Raw genomic sequence first — 19,916 nt, 5'->3', positions numbered from 1 at the left:
ATTATCTCCACCCCAGGGAACAATATTGGTTCTTGGGGGTTGAGGGAGTGGCAAAAAAACTTTAGGTATTACAATGACTCATAACCTGCCAGAGGACCTCAGTACATAAATAACATATCTATATGTTAAAATTTCATTGGGAAGAGTGGATAATTTGGGGGGAGCGAATATCTTAAAAAGTTTCTTTAAGGGGGGATCATAATGAAAAAATAGTTTGTGAAATACCCAACTAAGTAGAAATCTTGGATACTGAGGAATATAATGCAGAAAGTCTAGGCCAGAGACCCTGAATAGCCCACAAAAGAAGTAGAAACACTGTCACCATGCTTTGTGGAGCTGACCCAGACACAGGGGAGGAGGGTGTAGTAGAGAAAAGGGTTATTTCACTTCTGACATTGGGAGTTTTTAGGAAGAAGGAAGAAGCTAGATTTATGTTCAAGAAGAGGTGGGAAAGGAGGGGGCAGAGGTGGGAACCAACTTTGCAAATCTGTATTCAGAGGGGCTTTGAACAACCTCTTGTAGTACATATTCCTTTAATTGAAATCTTTTACTCACTACTTAAAAATTATAAGGACATTGGATTTAAATTTAGTAGAAATACTCATTAGTTAATTGAAGAGAAATTAATCAGTAAAAATCACAACATCGTATATTTTGTATACCACTTAATTGTATAATCTCTTCCTTGATTGATCTTTACTGACAGAGAAAGAGCAATCCAAGAGATGCGTCGACATGGTCTTCCCACACCACCCCTTAGTTCAACTCTGAGGTCTCCTTTACATTCTCCTGAACATATAAGCTGTTAATTATCATAAAGGTAAGTATGCAACACTAGAACAAGCAAAACTAATCTGTAATTATAAAAATTCAGAAAGTAGTTTTCAGCGTGAAGGGAGGGGAGATTGCCTACAAAGGTGATCAGGGGAATTTTGTGAAGTAATGAAGGGTTCTGCGTCTTGGTGATGGCTGCACGGGTATATACAATTGTAAAAACTCATTGACCTGAACATTAACAGTCCACGCATTTTAATGTATGTAGATTATACCTCAATTAAAGAAGAAAAGGCATCCACAACAAAATATTAAATGACAGGATGAGATATCACACAGTAACACTTGATGAAGTGCCAAATTCAACATACAAATAACAGGTGGTAAAAGTATAGACAGCAGTGTACAAATGGGAATGCACATGACACAGTAGACTCAATCTGACAGGAATGGCAGGTTGTCGGGGAATAATGAGGGAGAAAGGCATGGCAGGCAGGGTGGGACACAGAGGGTATATTGAATGTGAGGCTCAACTAGATGTTGTAGTCTTATCTCTGTAAGTCAAGGGGAGCCGTTGAAGGTGCTTCTGTGTATAATATGGGTACAAGGGAGGGATTAAGATGGTAGATTAACTTCATAACTATATTTGGGCCATATTGGGGAAGATAGAAATGAGAGGCAGAGACCAGAAAGAGCTAAGAGGAACAGTATATTCAGTTCAGGATCTGTGGAATAATGTTGAAAGCTAGGACAAATTTTAAAAACAAATGACATATATATAGAAAAGTGCCATATCCTAGCATACAGCTCAGTGAGTTTTCACAAACTGAATACACCTGTGAATAACCTACACCCAGATCAAGAAACAAAACACATCCCTCTTGGGCTCTCTCCTGCTTATAAGCCCTGCTCCAGAAGTAACTATTCTGCCTATTAAAAACATAGATTTCTTCTGCCTGTTTTTGGACACTTTTTAAACGAAATCTTACATTTCTGGCTTGTTTTCCTCCACAGTACATCTGTGAGATTCATTCATACTGGTGTGTGTTCTTGTAGGTTGTTCAGTCTTGTTGCTGCATAGTATTACATTGCATGAACTCCCCACAGTCCATTTACCCATTTTATTGTTGATGGGCATTTGGTAATTTCCAGTTTGGGCTATTGTAGAGTTAACGATGAACATTCTATTCTAGTACCTGTGTGTTGGTGACCAGATGTGTGCATTTTTTTTGAGTATACACGTAGGAGTGAAGTTGTTGGGTCACTGGACATGCATATGTTCAAGCTTAAGTAGACAGAGCAAAGTGGTTGTAAAGAGGTAGGATACATTTAACAGAAGAAGGGTCAAAGGGATGTGCTGATTCATTGGAGATGGGAATGGATGGGAAAGAAGTCCTGCAGGACCAGGGCTTGAAAGGTAGGTTGACCGCAAAATGCAGGCTTGCTGACAGAAATAGTAAAGTCATTCTTTTTTAAAAATATGCATTTCTTTGCCTTATTTTAAGTAGAAGCATATAGAATATAATTAAGCATTTCCTCAATGACTCAGAATTCTCATTATGAACATTAATTATGTAGTGTGTTTTGACATACTGATCCGCCAGGTTTTATTGGTATTTGTAGGGCGTAGGTTTAAATGAGTCCTGATTGCTGTACTTTTCTTTTGTGTGTGTTTGTTTGACTAAAACATGCATTTTCCTCTTTCACTTTGAGGACTACTTCTCAGTGCTGGCTACAATCACTGTGTCCTCACAACTTCTAAGCTGCTGCATTAATTTGAATGTGATTAGATGGAGGTTCAGCTTCTCGTTATAAAGCCTTGTAACAATTGTGACACGTACATTTTCTCATACTGGATTCACAGCTGCATTTTAGACCAGAGATTGGTAAACTAAGGTCTGTGGGCCAAATCCACTCCACTGCCTATTTTTGTAAATCTAGCATAGCCACACCTGTTTGTTTACACATTGTCTAAGACTGCTTTCCTACAGAGGTGGAATTGAGTAGTTGCGACAGAGACCCCGTGGCCCACAAATCTAAAATATTTGCTACCTGGCTTTTCACACTATGTAGCCTCTGGAAAACTCTGCTGTGTACCTGTGAGAGAATAAGAGTGAAAAAAACAAATAATTCTTTGGTTTTATGAAAAGAGGCTTTACCTTATAGATGCTCAAAAAGGTCTTGGAGACTCCAGAGATACCCATATTATACTTTCAGAACCACTGATTTAGAACATGCTGGATTTAGCAATCTCTAAAGCTGTGATTATTTAGAAAACTTTGTTTTGTTTGTTTTAAACGTTTTTTTAAAAATAATCTCTATGTCCAACATGCAGCTCAAACTCACAACCCTGAGATCAACAGTCACATGCTCCACCAAGTGAGCCAGCCAGACCCCCCAAATTAGAACACTTTTTAATTGTGATAAAATATATGTAACATGAACTTTGCTATCTTAACTGTTTTTAAAGTGTGCAACTCAGTGGCATTAAATTCATAATGTTGTACAACCAAAACCACTATTTCCAAAATTTTTTCATCACTCCAGACAGAAACTCTATATCCTTTAGGCCATAATTCTTCAGTCCCCTGTCTACCTCCCCAGGCCCTGAAAGTCTCTAATCTACTTTTCTGTCTCTTGCCCATTCTAGCTTTTCATATAAGTGAAATCATACTATATTTGTCCTTTTGTGTCAGGCTCATTTTATTTAGCATAATGGTTTCAGGACTCATATGTTGAAACAATTTGTTTGTTTTTTTATGCTTGAATAATACTCCTTTGTGTGTTTATGCCACATTTTGTTTGTCCACTCATCAGTTGATGGACACCTGGGTCGTTTTCACCTTCTAGCTATTGTGAATAATGCTGCTATGAACATTGGTGTTCAAGTACCTGTTTTCAAATCTTCTGGGAGTAACTAAGAGTAGAGTTTCTGGGTCATATAGTAATTCTGTGTTTAACTAGTACATCCTCAGCAAGAAAACATAAAATATAAAAATATAAAGAAGGACACCAAAATCACTTTAAAAAAAAATTTTTTTTAACCTTTATTCATCTTAGAGAGAGAGAGAGCGTGAGTGGGGGAGGGATAGAGAGAGAGGGAGACACAGAATCTGAAACAGGCTCCATCCAGGCTCTGAGCTGTCAGCACAGAGCCCAACGCGGGACCCGAACTCACTGACTGCGAGATCATGACCTGAGCCGAAGTCAGATGCTTAACCGACTGAACCACCTAGGTGCCCCCCCAAATCAGTTTTTTAAACGTTTTTTTTATTGTGGTAAAATATACATAACATCAAATTTATCATTCTAACTATTTTTAAGTCCACATTTCTCTGACAATTAGTACATTCACATTATTGTGAAAAAATAATGTCCTTCATCCATCTCCAGAACTTTTTTATCTTCCTCAACTGAAACTCTACCCATGAAATAAACATTAACTCCCAGTCTCCCCTCCCCACAGCTCCTGGCAACTGCCATTACAGTTTCTGTCTCTGTGAATTTGACTACTCTGTTTAACTCATATAATTGGAACTATACAGTGTTTGTCCTTGTGACTTACAGTGCTTTCAGGGTTCATCCATATTGGAGCATGTGTCAGAATTTCTTTCTTTTTTGGTGCTAAACAATATTCCACTGTATGAATATACCATTTATGAGTTGGTAGGTACTTGGGTTCCTCCTGTCTCTTGGCTGTTGTGAAAATGTATGTTCAAGTCAAAATCACTTTTAATCCTATAACCCAGAGAAAATATCAATTAGCATTTTGGTATATACTTCCTTCTTGTTTGATTTGTAAAAATATACACACACATTCATAGCCATACATATATAATTGTAATAGAGATCATACTCAAAATAATTTTTTATCCTATCTTATATTTTGTTTTGTTCTGTTCTTTGGGGTTTTTCCCCTTAATAAATTGTTGAGAGCATCTAATCATTAAAAGTATTTTCAAAATGCCATTTTATTCTTTTTATTTTTCTTTTCTTTTTTTTTTTTTTTCCTTTCTCCTTTTCTTTCCTTCTGCCAGGAGATAGTATTTACATTTGGAATTTTACAAGAGATGATTTATTTTTTGTTTTATTTTTTAAGTAATCACTATGCCCAATGTGGGGCTTGAAACCAGGACCCGAAGATCAAGAATCACATGCTCCACTAAATGGATCCAGCCACGTGCTCCTCAAAAATGCCATTTTAAAATAGTTATCAGGTGCCTGGGTGGCTCAGTCGGTTGAGCGTCCAACTTTGGCTCAGGTCATGATCTCACAGTTCATGGGTTTGAGCCCCGCATGGGACTCTGGGCTGACAGCTCAGAGCCTGGAACCTGCTTGAGATTCTGTGTCTCCTCTCTCCCTGCCTTTCCCCAGCTTGTGCTGTCTCTCTCTGTCTCAAAAATAAACATTAAACATTTTTTTATTTAAATAAATAAAATAGTTATCAGTTCATCACATGTTTCCATTGTGGAATTTTTCATATTTTAGTGTGTGTGTGTGTGTGTGTGTGTGTGTGTGTGTGTGTGTGTTTTAATTGGGGTGGTGATTAGATAGCACATAAGGTAAAAAATATTTGTCCATAATATGCTGTTTTAAGACTCAGACACAATTTACAGTACTTGTACATTAACTTAGACATCATATTATTCCTCATTTTGAGTGATTTTTCTCAGTTAACATCCTGTGTTACCCCTTTTTTTTCTCTCTGTATCATTCATTTAGTCCTCATATGCTTTGATGTGCTTGAGTGGTCTGAGGGGAATATATTTTGAAGTATAGAGCTGTTAACTATAACTTGATTATGGGCAAAGGCTTTATTAGAGATTATAATTTTGGTTAAAACTGAAAACAGTCTCTTAGTTTTTTGTGAATTTACCAAGTAATTTTTGTTTATCGTTTTTCTCTTAACTCCCCTTTCCTGTCCCCCCTTTTTCAGAATGGTGGCTTTCAATGAGTTACCTCTGTGGATTTTTTAAAGGACAGAACAGTAATGAAATATTTGAAGTACTTGTTCTTGAAAATCATGAACATTGACACAAATTCTACCTCTGTCAACTTTTATTTAAATCAGTGAATATTTATATAAAAATTTTGGTTTAAAAGAGCCATATCTATGTGTATATTTTTATATATATGACAGAACAAAATATGTATTAATAGTGTTAACTAATGTTATATCTATATTTATATTATTCCTCACTTAAATTGCTCCTCAAAGTGTGTGTTTATACTGTGAATTAATATAATGTATTGTTCACATTATGCTTTAATAATCTTTTTCATAATGAGCCATATGTGTATATAAATATTCTTACAATACTTATTTTCAAAGTGTTTTCAGTTTTCATGCCTGTGTTTATAACCCATATCTTTAATACATTCATATAGGATTATCAATCTTGATGCTGTGCTGTCATGCTTTTTCTTCTAAATGTAAAATTGTTCACCAATTTGCTGTCTATCATCAAGGGTAATATATTCAGGTCTATTTTCACAATAGCAGAGGTCTTGATAAAATAATAATTACTGTATATCATTTGTTATTGTCAACTTGAAGAACTGTGATGGGAAAGATACATTTATATATTATATGCAATATTTTATTATTTTGGTTATCACACGGACTCTTCACTTAATACAAATTCTATCAAAATCAAACTAAAAGCCACATTCAGAATTTTGTAAAACAATAGAACAGAAATTTGGGACACTTTTTCAGTAAATAAAATTCCTCCCTGTATTAAGAAAAAAATTCAGACCATAAAAGTATATGGGGTAAATATAGTAAAAGATTTTGTTAAAATGCCAGTATACATTCAATAATAGCAGTTTTTGCTTCTAAACTTGTATGTTGTAATTTATTAGTCTTACAGAATAGTATGTAAACACTGAACTGTGGCATGTAAATAGAAAACAACTTTTTACAATTAATTTTCAAGGTTGTAGTTTTAAGGAATTTAGATATATCTAAATATGTATATATATACACACATTAATAAAAGAACAGAAGTACAAAATAGAATGTCAGATTCAAAAACTAATCGTGTTTGAACCATACACATTTGGAGAAAATCCTTTTCTTGGTAGGTTTCATTATGATTGAAAAAGAACTTAAGAACGAACATAAGAAAGTGGAAGACCAGTTGGTTATGATACAGTTTGTTTCCTCTTGTGGTTTTAACACAGTGGAATTTGTGTATGTGTGTTTGTGTGTACCTGGGGGTGGGCATTGCTCTTTTCTAAAACTAATATGCCTTATATGTCTGGGATATGGTATATGCCATTTGCAATAATTCACTGTGTATTTGGGTGTGATGTGGTTTATTTTTCTACCATATTTGTAATTTTATGTATTCCATCTCCTTTGTGTGAATTCATATAGCAAAATACAAGAGAAATGGGACTAATTTGCAATGTCATATGGAAAATCTTTTAATAAATATATGTAAATAAAATAAAAAATATTCCCACCTTTTCCCCCAAAGCAATAGCAAAGCCTATTTTATTAGATATTTTATTTTTAATGTTTTTCATAATTTAAAAATGTGTAGCTTGCCATAATTATTTTCTTAACCATGTTACTACAATTTTCCTAAATTAGTTTTATCTTAAAATACTGAATGTTCTCACCATTTGTAGATGTTTTTAATTTGTTTTAAAAATTTTTAAATTATGCTTGACATATATTTTCCATTAAACTTTCCAGTCAATTTATTTTCTCTTACAAATAGTTTGTTCTTAAATTTTAGCAATAATCTTAACTCTAAAATTAACAATTCAAACTTTATCATGGTAGGATTTGGGTAAATCCTTGTGCTTAATGTGTGAGATACTTTTTTTTTAATGGTTTTGATTTATTTCTAGTTCAAGAAATGAAGTCAAAGTTTCTGTTTGAAATCCATGTACAAAATGATTGAACAGGCTTGTGTGTTTACATTTTTCTTTCATATGCTCTGTGTTGAGAACCTTAACTACATTGACTATGCCACCTGCCACATCACCTTATTACAACTTACCACACATCTGATCTCCCCCTCTCCCCAATTCTTAGAAGATTTACTGTCTTTTATTCTAGCATCAGTCTTTTTAATTTCACTATCTTGGAACAGTGGTTATTGACCAGGCCTGCATTGGTGTTACCTGGACAGTTTTAATGAAAAACTGATTTCTGAACCCTACACTTGTCCAAATAAGAATCTCTGGGAATTAGGTGTGGGCATTTTAATTTTTAATTTTAGGTTCTCTAGATGATTCTAATGTGTAGCGGATTTAAAGTGTTAATTTAGAAACTGATCCACCAAACTGACCTACTAATGGGACTCAACCTGTAGCTTGAAAACACTGCTGTAGATCTTATCATTACCTACAAAAACCTCAGCTTTTAGCATGCTACTCACACCTCTTTCTAGGTCACTCAGTCATGCCTAACCAATCCTTTGACTCAACTAGGATCTCCAGACAATTGATTCTCTCCCCTATTCTTTGTCTATAAGTCCCTCACTTTCCTCTATCTTGCATAGGCTTCATTTTCTTTGCATATACATTAATTCTCTTGTCCCTCTAAACTGAAAACTCAAATCTTGTTTGTATCCAACTACTTCAACTATGCTGCATCTGTACCTAAGCACCTGAACAGGGATAGAGAAAAAACCAGCCATGCTGGTTCCAATTTCACTTGAAATTTATGACCCTGAAAATCAAGGGCCCACAGCATTGTGTGAGGATCCTATACATTTTCCTGGTCAATTCACACTTAACCTCTCCCCAACAAGCATTTCACACCTCTTTATTCAGACCTTCAATCCTTCTCTTTCTTGCTCTCAGGTTGTTTCTTCTTTCATTGAGAAAATGGAAACACTAGGGAAACTTTCTCACCCTTCAAATCTATTAACAATACATCTGTATCCGTAGAACTTCCTTCCCTCTTATAACATGAACCATCTCTACCGTCTAGCTATTTTATCTAGTTATAACCAGTATTCATTCTTTCTACTAATCAAAAGATTCTATAATTAACACCACATTTCCTGAGTCATTTTTGCTCACTTGGCTTGTTCCCACTTGCATGCATACCTCCCATGCATGAGAGAAAGAACGTGAGCAGGGGAGGGGCAGAAGGAGGAGAGAGAATCAAGCACACTCCACATCCAACACGGAGCCTGAAGTGGGGCTTAACACAGGGCTCAATCTCATGACCGTGAGATCATGACCTGCACCGAAATCCAGAGTCAGATGCTTTACTGACTGAGTCACCCAGGCATCCTTTTAATTTCCCATTTTTAAACCCTGCCAGACCTGACCATTCCATTTTTTTTACGCCCTGTAGAACAAAAAATCCTTAACAAGTGTTAATCTATACTCACTTCATCACCACCTTTCCTTCTTGAACAATCCCAATGATGCTTTATTCGCATTACTCCAAACCATTTTTTGTCAAGGTACCAACTTCCATGTGTTCTTTATTTCCTTTTTCACACTTAATATTTCTTGTTAGTGCTTTTTGTTATATTTTGTTCTTATTTGATAGTGCTGCTATCTTCCTTTGAGGAAGGATTCGATACAGACATAGCTTTAAACTAAGTGCATTTGAAGATGAGATTAAGGACTTCTTCCGGAAGGCATCAGAAAAAGAGATTGAATGTGTAAAAGAAAAGCATTATGGAGGGTATGTGTAGGAATGCCAAGGTCCAGGTAATACTGAGCCTCACAAGAGAGAAATATTAGGAGTGCAAAAAATATTTTAAGTAATAATGGAGATAAATGTCACCAAATCAAAGGATACAGTCTGAGGTCTTTATTAAAAGGGCTCAGAAAGGGGAGCCTAGGTGGCTCTGTCAGTTAAGCGTCCAACTTAAGCGCCTAGGTCATAATCTCCTGGTTTGTGAGTTCGAGCCCCACGTCTGGCTCTGTACTGACAGCTCAGAGCCTGGAGCCTGCTTCAGATTCTGTGTCTCCCCTTCTCTCTCTGCTCTTCTCCTACTCATGCTTACTCTCTCGCTCACCTGCTCTCTCAAAAATAAATAAACATTAAAAAAATAAGTGGGCTCAGAAAAAGCCAAGTAGAAAGGAAGGGGAAAACCCACATCTAGACACAATATTAAAGACAAGGGAAGAGGGGCACCTGGCTGGCTCAGTTGGTAGAGCATGCAACTCTTGATCTCAGGTTTGTGAGTTTAAGCCTCACATTAGGTGTAGAGACTACTTAAAATCTTTTGCAGTGCCTGGGTGGCTCAGTCATTTAAGTGTCCAACTCTTGATTTCAGCTCAGGTCATGATCTCATGATTCATGGGCGCAAGCCCCAAGCTGGGTTCCATGCTGACAGCACAGAGCCTGTTTGGGATTCTCTCTCTCTCTCTCTCTCTCTCTCTACCCCCCCCCCACCTCCACCCCTCCCATGCTTACACACACACTCTCAAAAATAAACTTAAAAAAATAATAAAATCTTTGGAGGCACCTGAGTAGCTCAATCAATTGTGTCTGTCTTGAATTGGTCTCAGGTCATGATCCCAGAGTCATGGGATCAAGCCCTGCATCGAGCTCCATGCTGAGCATGGAGCTTGCTTAAGATTCTCTCTCTCTGTCCCAGTCCCCCACACTCTCTCTCTCTCTGTCTCTCAAGTTAAAAAAAAATTTTTAATAAATAAAGACAAGGAAACATTTTAAAAGGCTCAGAGAGAAACAGGTCACCTGAAAAGGAACAAGGATCAAAAATTTACATCTCTTATGGACTGAATGTGCCCCCCCCCCGCCCCGCCGACACCAAATTCCTATGTGAAAACCCTACTCCCCAATGTAATGATGTTAGGAGGTAGGGTCTTTGGGAGGTAATTAAGTCATGAGGGTGAAGCCCTAGTGAATGGGATTAGTGCCCTTGTTAAAACTAACCTCACAGAGCTCTCTCACCCTCTCTGACATGTGAGGACACAACAAGAAGTTGGTAGTGTACAACCCCAAAGAACCCAACTGTGTTGGCACCTTCATCTTGAACATCCAGCCTCCAGAACTGTGAGGAGTAAATTTCAATTTTTTTATAAGCTACCCAGTCTATGGCATATTGCAATAGCAATCCAAACAGACTAAGACAGCATCAAATTTCTCAATAGCTACACTAGAGCCAAGCATCACATATTATTTTTAGAATTCTGAAAGAAAATAATTTTGAAACTTTTAACTAGCTGTTGAAACACTTTTGGAGGAAGGAATCAATTAGAGAAGTAAGTATAGGAGATACTGCAAGAGATTTGTGAATTAATCAAATATTTTAGTACAGTCTATTATGTTAATAAAAAGAGAAGGAAGGGGGTGGGAGGAAGGAAGGAAGGAAAGAAGGAAGGAAGAAAGGAGAAAAGGGAGGGAGGGAATCTGTAAAAATTCAGACCAAAATTTCTAGGATCTGGATAATACCAACATGCTAGAGAGGAAGAAGAAAGACAATAAAAACATGAGAAAAGGTAAAAATATTTGTGTTTTTTAAAAAGATTTTCAATATTTATTTTTGAGAGAGAGGATGTGGCATAAGTGGGGGAGGGGCAGAAAGAGAGGGAGACACAGAATCCAAAGCAGGCTCCAGGCTCTGAGCTGTCAGCACAGAGCCCAATGCGGGGCTTGAACTCACGAGCTGTGAGATCATGACCTGAGCCAAAGTCGGAAGCTCAGCTGACTGAGCCACCCAGCACCCTAAACATTTGTGTTATTGGGAGAAGATACAAATACTGAAATCAACAGGGAGAAACAACACAGCTATGAGTCAAAAGCAACTGTCATAATGATATAATACTAAAACACTTTTCTAGAACTTTATTCTTCCTGGGCACTATTCTGAGAATTTTACATGTGTTACCTCATTTAATTCCCACAGTAATCATATTCTTTATTCTCATAGATGAGGACACAGGCAAGACTTGCTTGTGGACATATTACTAGTAATGGTGAATTCACTTTTAGACAATTTTTAAAGTGATTTAATATTTAAACCAGCAGAAGAAAACATGATCTCTATAGAAAGTATATTAGAAAATTTGAAAGATAGCAGGGGTAAATCTTTATGTAAGAGTAGCCAAAATAAATGTAAGTGGCTAAAATTCTTCAATTAAATGGCAGAGTCAGATTGGATCTTAAAAAACATGTCAGGGGCACCTGAATGGCTCAGGTGGTTAATCATCCGACTTTGGCTCAGGTCATAATCTCACTGTGAGTTCAAGCCCTGCATTGGGCTCTGTGTTGACAGCTCAGAGCCTGGATCAGGCTTCGAATTTTGTGTCTCAGCCTCTCCCTGCTTTTCCCTCACTCACAATCTGTCTCTCTCTCTCTCAAAAATAAATAAACATTAAAAAATTTTTAAAAAGAACCAGAATGTCAGCCACAAGAGAGATAAATTTAAAATAAAAAAATACATAGAAAATTTGAAAATAAAAGGAAAAGATTCATCAGGCAAATGGGAACCAAGAGAAAACTAGAGTACTAATCTTATCTAACTAGATAGAATTCTAGGGAAAAGAAAAAAAGACAAAAGCAAGGTGTTATAGACTGGTGAACAAGAACAACAATAGAACATAAATGTACAGCCATTTCAAACGTACAGCTGTATATATATATATATATATATATATATATATATATATGTACATATATAAAAGTTCGCATCCAACAAGCAAAATACACATTTTCTTCAAGCACATCTCTCATATTTAAAAATAGAGCATATGTTAGCCCTTAAAGGATGCCTCAAATTCAAAAGGATTAAATCATATAAATCATTTCTCTGACCATGTTGCATAAAATTAGAAAATAATAGGGAGGAGTTAAGATGGCAGAGCAGCATGGAGACCCTGAGCTTGTCTTGTCCCTGAAATGCAGCTAGATCAGTACCAAACCATTTTGAACACTTAGGAAATTGATCTGGGGATTAACTCAATGATCTGAATAATTTGAGCCACAGATCTCGGCAGGTACTCAGTGAGAGAGGTGAGCTAGGGGAGAGAGAAAAGCCATGGAGGGTAGACAGCCGTTTTTACAGAAAGAGGACAGAGAAAGAGGTGCATCAGGATCATGCAAGAAAAGCCTTCCTCCAGAAAGTAGCTGGAGAGAAAGAGAAAGAGTGAAAACACTCGCAGGGGACTGAACAAGAACTCTGTTTCCCAAAACCATTGACGGGGAAAAAGGAAAGGGTTTCAATACCACCAGGATTCTATAAACGGTGGAGTGCAGAGTCTGAAGTTTCAGAGTTTAGTGCCTGGCAGTGCTCTGGTGGGGAGTAGGGCAAATCCTCAGGAACAAGCAGCAGGGTCTGAGGGATTTCTGTGCCACATGGAGAGAAGCAGTTTCCCTACTTGGAGTGCATCTGGTAGAGGCCATACAGCCTCCCCACAGGCAAAGGTCCCAGCAGACCCAGGAGAGCAGCCATGTTTGCTGGTATTGGGACAAAGATGTCAGAATGTGGTGAAACCTAGCAACGGCTGTGTGTTGTGATTTGCCATAATCTCTGAACCTCTACTACTGCATGATTCCACAAACATTTTCTGGGGCAAGCTGGCACCCAGCGATTGCTCAGCGAGACCCTCCCCCAGAAAGTCGGTGTGGGTCCAGGCCACAGGGGTTTCTGAAGTGTAGGGTTTTGGAACAAAACGTCATCTGAGATAAAACTCTGGAGGGAGGTACCGTCTGGCAGGCTGATGGCTTGGACACAGACAGGGTAGAGGCAGGGAGTGGATGGAGGCCTGAGACAAAGGAGGGGTGCTTGATCAATGGTCAGGGAGAGACAAAGTTCCTATGCTAGAGACTAGGGAACTGGATGAAGCCATTTCCACCTCTCCTGTACATGCACACATGCACACTGATCCACCCCAGTAAGTTAAGCAGTTCCACCTAGTGGAGAAGGGAGACTTACACCAAGTCCTTCCCAACTGCGCCCTACAAGCACATTCCAAAGAAGACCAGAACAAGTCACTCCACCTGTTTAGTGTATGCACTATAGAGTGTTTCATAGTTTCAGTTAGGGGAAACCGGATATAACTTCATTCAGGTTACATTCCATTTGTTGGTTCAACTTATTTGTTGATTTTCTTTGCTTATGTTTTTGCTTAAATGGTTTTCTTTTTCTTTCTTTCTTTCTCTTTCTTGGATACAGAAAGACAAATTGTTTTGACTTTATTTTTTAGTTTTAAAAAATTTTTATTTTATTCCAATTTCTTTATTTTATTTTATTCTATTTTATTATATATTTTTTTTAATTTTTAAATTTTTTCTTAACTTTTTTTCCCCTTTCCTTTCCCTTTTTTCTCTGTTCTATCAAGCTTCTTTCAACAAGCAGAATGAAGCACACCTAGGTCCTAGCTTCCTTTATTTGATATTTTGTTTTGTTTCTATTTTTTTTTTAATTTTTTAACGTTTATTTATTTTTGAGACAGAGAGAAACAGAGCATGAACTGGGGAGGGTCAGAGAGAGGGAGACACAGAATCCGAAACAGGCTCCAGGCTCTAAGCTGTCAGCACAGAGCCCGACGCGGGGCTCGAATCCACAGACGGCGAAATCATGACCCAAGCCGAAGTCAGCCGCTTAACCGACTGAGCCACCCAGGCGCACCTGTTTTTAATTTTTTAATTTTAATTTTTAATTTTATTAACTTTTTTCTTCCTCCAGAGTGACAAAATGAAGGAATTCACCCCAAAAGAAAGAACAGGAAGAAATGTCAGCCAGTGACTTAATCAACACAGACATAAGTAAGATGTCTGAACTAGAATTTAGAATCATGATAATAAGAATGCTAGCTGGGGTTGAAAAAAGCATAGAATACACCAGAGAATCTCTTTCTGCAGAGATAAAAGAAATAAAATCTAGTCAGGCTGAAATTAAGCAATGCTATAACTGAGATGCAATCTCGAATGAATGCCATGATGGCAAGGATGGATGAAGCAGAGAAGCAAATCAGCAATATAGAAGGTAAAATTATGGAAAATAATGAAGCAGAAAAAAAGAGGGAAACAAAGGCAAAAGATCACAGTACAAGACTTAAAGAACTCAGTGATTTATTAAAAAGGAGTAACATTCGAATCATAGCAGTCCCAGAAGATAAAGAGAGAAAGGGGCAGAAGGTTTATGTGAGCAAATTATAGCAGAAAACTTTTCTAATCTGGTCAAGGATAGAGACATCAAAATCCAAGAAGCACACAGAACTCCCATTAGATTTAACAAAATCGACCATCACCAATGCATATCATAGTCAAATTCTCAAAATACACAGAAAGGAAAGAATTATGAAAGCAGCAAGGGAATAAAAGTCCTTGGCCTATACGGGAAGACAGATCAGGTTCCCAGCAGACCTATCCACAGAAACATGGCAAAGAGAAAGGAGTGAAAGGATATATTCAATGTGCTGAATCAGAAAAATATGTGGCCATGAATTCTTTATCCAGCAAGGCTGTCATTCAAAATAGAAGGAGAGATCAAGAGTTTCTCAGACAAACACAATCTAAAGGAAGTCATGACCACTAAACCCTGCAAGAAATTTTAAGGGGGACTTTTTGAGTGGTGAAAAGATAAAACAAAGAGACCAAATGCAACAAAGACTAGAAAGAACCAGAGAAAATCACCAGAAACACCAACTCTACAAGCAACACAATGGCACTAAATTTGTACCTTTCAGTACTTACTCTAAATGTAAATGGACTAAATGCTCCAATCAAAAGACATAGGGTATCAGAATGGATAAGAAAACAAGACCCATCTATATGCTACTTACAAAAGACTAATATTAGACCTAAAGACACCTGCAGATTGAAAGTAAGGGGATAGAAAACCATATATCATGCTAATAGTCGTCAAAAGAAAGCTGCAGTAGACATACTTATATCAGACAAACTAGATTTTAAAATACTGTAACAGACGAAGAAGGGCGTTATATCATAATTAAGGGGTGTATCCACCAAGAAGATCTAACAATTGTAAATATTTATGCCTCCAACGTGAAAGCACCCAAATATATAAGCCAATTAATCACAAACATAGAGAAACTCATTGATAATAATATCATAATAGTAGGGGATTTCAATATCCCACTTACAACAATGGACAGATCATGCAAAAAGAAAATCAAGAAGGAAACAATGGCTTTGAATGATACACTGAACTGGATGGACTTAACAGATATATTCAGAATATTTCATCCTAAAGAGAAGAATACACATTCTTCTTGAGTGCACATGAAATATTCTCCAGAATAGATCACATACTGGGTCACAAATCATACTTCCACAAGTACAAAAAGATCAAGATCATACCCTGTATATTTTCATACACAGTGCTATGAAACTCAAAATCAACCACAAGAAAAAATTTGGAAAGACCATGAGTACTTGGAGATTAAAGAACATCCTACTAAAAAACGAATGGGCTAACCAAGAAGTTAAAGAGAACAGTAAATAGTACATGGAAGCCAAAGAAAATGAAAACACGGCAATCCAAAATCTCTGGGATGCAGCAAAGGCGGTCATAAGAGGGAAGTATACAGCCTTCCAGGCCTTCCTAAAGAAGGAAGAAAGGTCTCAAATACACAACCTAACCTTACACCTAAAAGAGCTGGAAAAAGCATAGAAAATAAAGCCCAAAACCAGCAGAAGAAGGGAAATTATAAAGATTAGAGCAGAAATCAATGATATTGAAAACAACAACAACAGTAGAACAGACCAATGAAGCCAGGAGCTTTGAAATAATTAACAAAATTGATAAACCCCTAGCCAGTTTGATCAAAAAGAAAAAGGAAAGGACCCAATAAATAAAACTACAAATGAAAGAGGAGAGATCACAATCACCACCACAGAAATACAAACAAATAAGAGAATATTATGAGCAATTATATGCCAACAAATTGGGCAATCTGGAAGAAATGGACAAATTCCTAGAAACATATAAACTACCAGAACTGAAATGGGAAGAAATAGACAATTTGAATAGACCCGTAACCAGCAAAGAAATTGAATCAGTAATCAAGAATCTCCCAACAAACAAGAGTCTAGGGTGGATGGCTTTCCAGGGGAATTCTACCAAACATTTAAAGAAGAGCTAACACCTATTCTTTTGAAGCTGTTCCCAAAAAAATAGGAATGGAAGGAAAACTTCCAAACTCATTCTATGAGGCCAACATTACCTTAATTCCAAAACACAACAAAGTCCCCACTAAAAAAGAGAACTATAGACCAATCCAAAATCTATAAAGAACTTATCAAACTCAACACCCAAAAAACAAATAATCCAGTGAAGAAATGGGCAAAAGACATGAATAGACCCTTTTTTCCAAAGAAGACATCCAGATGGGTAACAGGCACATGAAAAGATGCTCAACATCACTCATCATCAGGGAAATACAAATTAAAACCACAATGAGATACCACCTCACACCTGTCAGAATGGCTAACATTAACAACTCAGGCAACGACAGATGTTGGCAAGGATGCAGAGTAAGAGGAACTTTTTTGCACTGCTAGCGGGAATGCAAATTGGTGCAGCCACTCTGAAAAACAGTATGGAGTTTCCTCAAAAAAATTAAAAATAGAACTACCCTACTACCCAGAAATTGCACTACTAGGTATTCAAAGGATACAGGAATGCTGTTTTGAAGGGGCATGTGCACTCCAATGCTTATAGCAGCGCTATCAACAATAGCCAAAGTTTGGAAAGAGCCCAAATGTCCATTAACTGATGAATGGATAAAGAAGATGTGGTATATATATATCAGTGGAATATTATTTGGTGATCAAAAATAATGAAATCTTGCTATTTGCAACAACATGGATGGAACTTGAGGGTATTACGCTAAGTGAAATAAGTCAGTCTGAGAAAGACAAGTATATGATTTCACTCATATATGGAATTTATAGATGAACATAGGGGAAGGGAAGAAAAAATAAGATAAAAACAGAGAGGGTGACAAACCATAAGAAACTCTTTTTTTTTTTTTTTAAGATTTTTTTTTTTCAACGTTTATTTATTTTTGGGACAGAGAGAGACAGAGCATGAACGGGGGAGGGGCAGAGAGAGAGGGAGACACAGAATCGGAAACAGGCTCCAGGCTCTGAGCCATCAGCCCAGAGCCCGACGCGGGGCTCGAACTCACGGACTGCGAGATCGTGACCTGGCTGAAGTCGGACGCTTAACCGACTGCGCCACCCAGGTGCCCCCATAAGAAACTCTTAAATACAGAGAACAACCTGGGGGTTGCTGCTGGGGTGTTGGGTATGGGGATAAGCTGGTTGAGCAATGGGCACTTGTTGGGATGAGCACTGGGTGTATAAGTCACTAAATTTTATTCCTGGAATCATTATTACACTATATGTTAACTAATTTGGATTTAAGTTTTTAAAAATTAAATTAAAAAAGAAATAATAGAAAATAATAAAAGGATAGGAAAAACTTCATTGTATTTGGAAACTAAAAACTATCCTTCTAAATTATCCTTTAATAAAGATGAAAATCGTAAGATGAAATAATTTAGATTGATAAATAAACCACTAGAATCAAAACTGTGGGACACAGCTGAAGTAGGAGTAGAGGGAAACTATAACTTTAAATATGTTAATCAAGAAATAAGAGATTGGTAAAAAGTAATAGCAACCCTTGCTCTCTGCACCTTCTCAAAATAACAGCTAAATAAGGATGGATAGAAAACAATGAGTTAGAGAACAGTAATGTCAACTGCAAAAGTTGAGATGAACAAGCCAAGAGTTGGATCTATAAAAGGACTGATTAATAAACTTTATTTGAAATAAAACTTACCAAGAAAAATATACAAAAATCAAAACAAAAGGGAAAAATAATTACAAATACATCAGGTCCAAGAAAATAAAAGAATGAAGAATGGTTATATGCTAATATAATGTATGAAATTAGTGCATGAAAATAAAAAAAGCTGAAATTTGGTACAAGAAATAACATAGAGCTCAACTAGAACAATATGTGTTAAAGAAATTGAAAGATAGTCAAATATAAGTGTGTGGGATCATATTTTTCCTTAATTATTAGCTAATAAGCTAACATATCCCAGTTTACTAGATGCTGGTAGAAAATAGGAGACTCCTGGGTCAGAGACTGAGGCCTTTATTACTCACAGCACAGCAAGCAGCATAAGCATCATGTCTGATCTGGTTCTCCTTAGCCCCCCAAACACCAAGGGGAAAGTGTGGCGGGGCCCAGATGAATACCAACATGCAGAGGTTCATGTCACAGCCTAGGAACACTAAGTTTAGGGAATCCATTTCCTTGATAACAAGCAATAAGTAATCCTGCTCTTTGTCCCAGAAGGAGACATTGCCACACCCCTCCATGTTGCTCACTGCAAACACAATGCTCACTGCAAACACAATACTGAAAAATGTCCTGGGTAAAGATCAGTTAGGGCCTTGCATTCTTGGCATACCCACCACAAGAATATACAGGGATATTCAGAGTCCATGGCAGCCTCTCCCAAAAATAATCTACACCTTGACCCAATATCTTCTTGGCCAACCTTAAGTTCTTATATAAGCGTGCCACTCCATGGCCACACTGCTTAATCTGACCAAAAGAGGCTGGGACCAGAACTGTTCAATTTGTCTCATAAAGTACTAGTTAAGGCTAATATCAATAAGGTTCTAGGCAGCAGGAAGATGCTGACCAGCAGTACTGACCTCAACCATGCTTCCCAGGATTATACACACAGCTGATTCTGAGTAAATATGGGCATCAGTGGGTGTTATTTTAGACATCCAGGATGTAGTCTAAAGTCAATCTGTTATTCATTATGAGTCCTGCAATGTAGACTGATCTGCTAATCTCTGGTAATATTGTTAATGGGGCAATAGATGAGCCAAAAAGCAACCCTCATCCACAATAGAGAGATAGGCTGTGGCCATCTCTCCCCTCTACAGACAACCCAAAGAGTCACTTAGTCACTCTAGTTTAGGGGTTCTTTTGAAACTTGATTTAGATCATCATTACACTGGTTTGTTTAAGAAACATGAGCCATGTCACTGAGTAGTTGCAGCCTTGATAGGCATACATAAGTGGCTCACCAGTCAGGAGAAGCCTATGAATTTGTAGCAATCAGATTTTTAAAAGATTGTACTAAAAAAAAAAGACTGTGCCTATCTGTGCATTTGTACATATACAAGG

At 37.2% G+C, this 19,916-nt stretch overlaps 2 protein-coding genes across 9 annotated transcripts in view; both read left to right on the top strand.

The window, feature by feature from the left end:
• CEP135 (centrosomal protein 135) overlaps window positions 1-7,258 on the top strand; it is a 70,224-nt gene extending 62,966 nt beyond the window's left edge. For 6 of the 8 annotated variants that reach the window (XM_023253094.2, XM_023253091.2, XM_045056351.1 and 3 more), the window contains 2 exons: window positions 707-820; window positions 5,711-7,258. In XM_023253094.2, coding sequence (XP_023108862.1) covers window positions 707-809 — 103 coding nt within the window. In that variant the 3' untranslated portion in view covers window positions 810-820; window positions 5,711-7,258. Of the gene's footprint in view, window positions 1-706; window positions 821-2,487; window positions 3,805-4,873; window positions 5,065-5,710 lie in introns of those variants that run through there. The other 2 variants (XM_023253092.2, XM_023253093.2) reach the window with 2 other exon arrangements.
• Window positions 2,146-19,916, top strand: part of LOC123385159 — a 109,435-nt gene continuing 91,664 nt past the window's right edge. The window contains exons 1-2 of the mRNA XM_045056753.1: window positions 2,146-2,191; window positions 9,322-9,439. Of these exons, the coding sequence (XP_044912688.1) occupies window positions 2,146-2,191; window positions 9,322-9,439 (164 nt within the window). The remainder of the gene's footprint in view (window positions 2,192-9,321; window positions 9,440-19,916) is intronic.

Source organism: Felis catus, chromosome B1 (assembly GCF_018350175.1).
Source record: "Felis catus isolate Fca126 chromosome B1, F.catus_Fca126_mat1.0, whole genome shotgun sequence".
In the NCBI taxonomy this organism is placed as follows: Eukaryota; Metazoa; Chordata; class Mammalia; order Carnivora; family Felidae; genus Felis; species Felis catus.
This window is presented reverse-complemented; position numbering and strand designations above follow the sequence as displayed.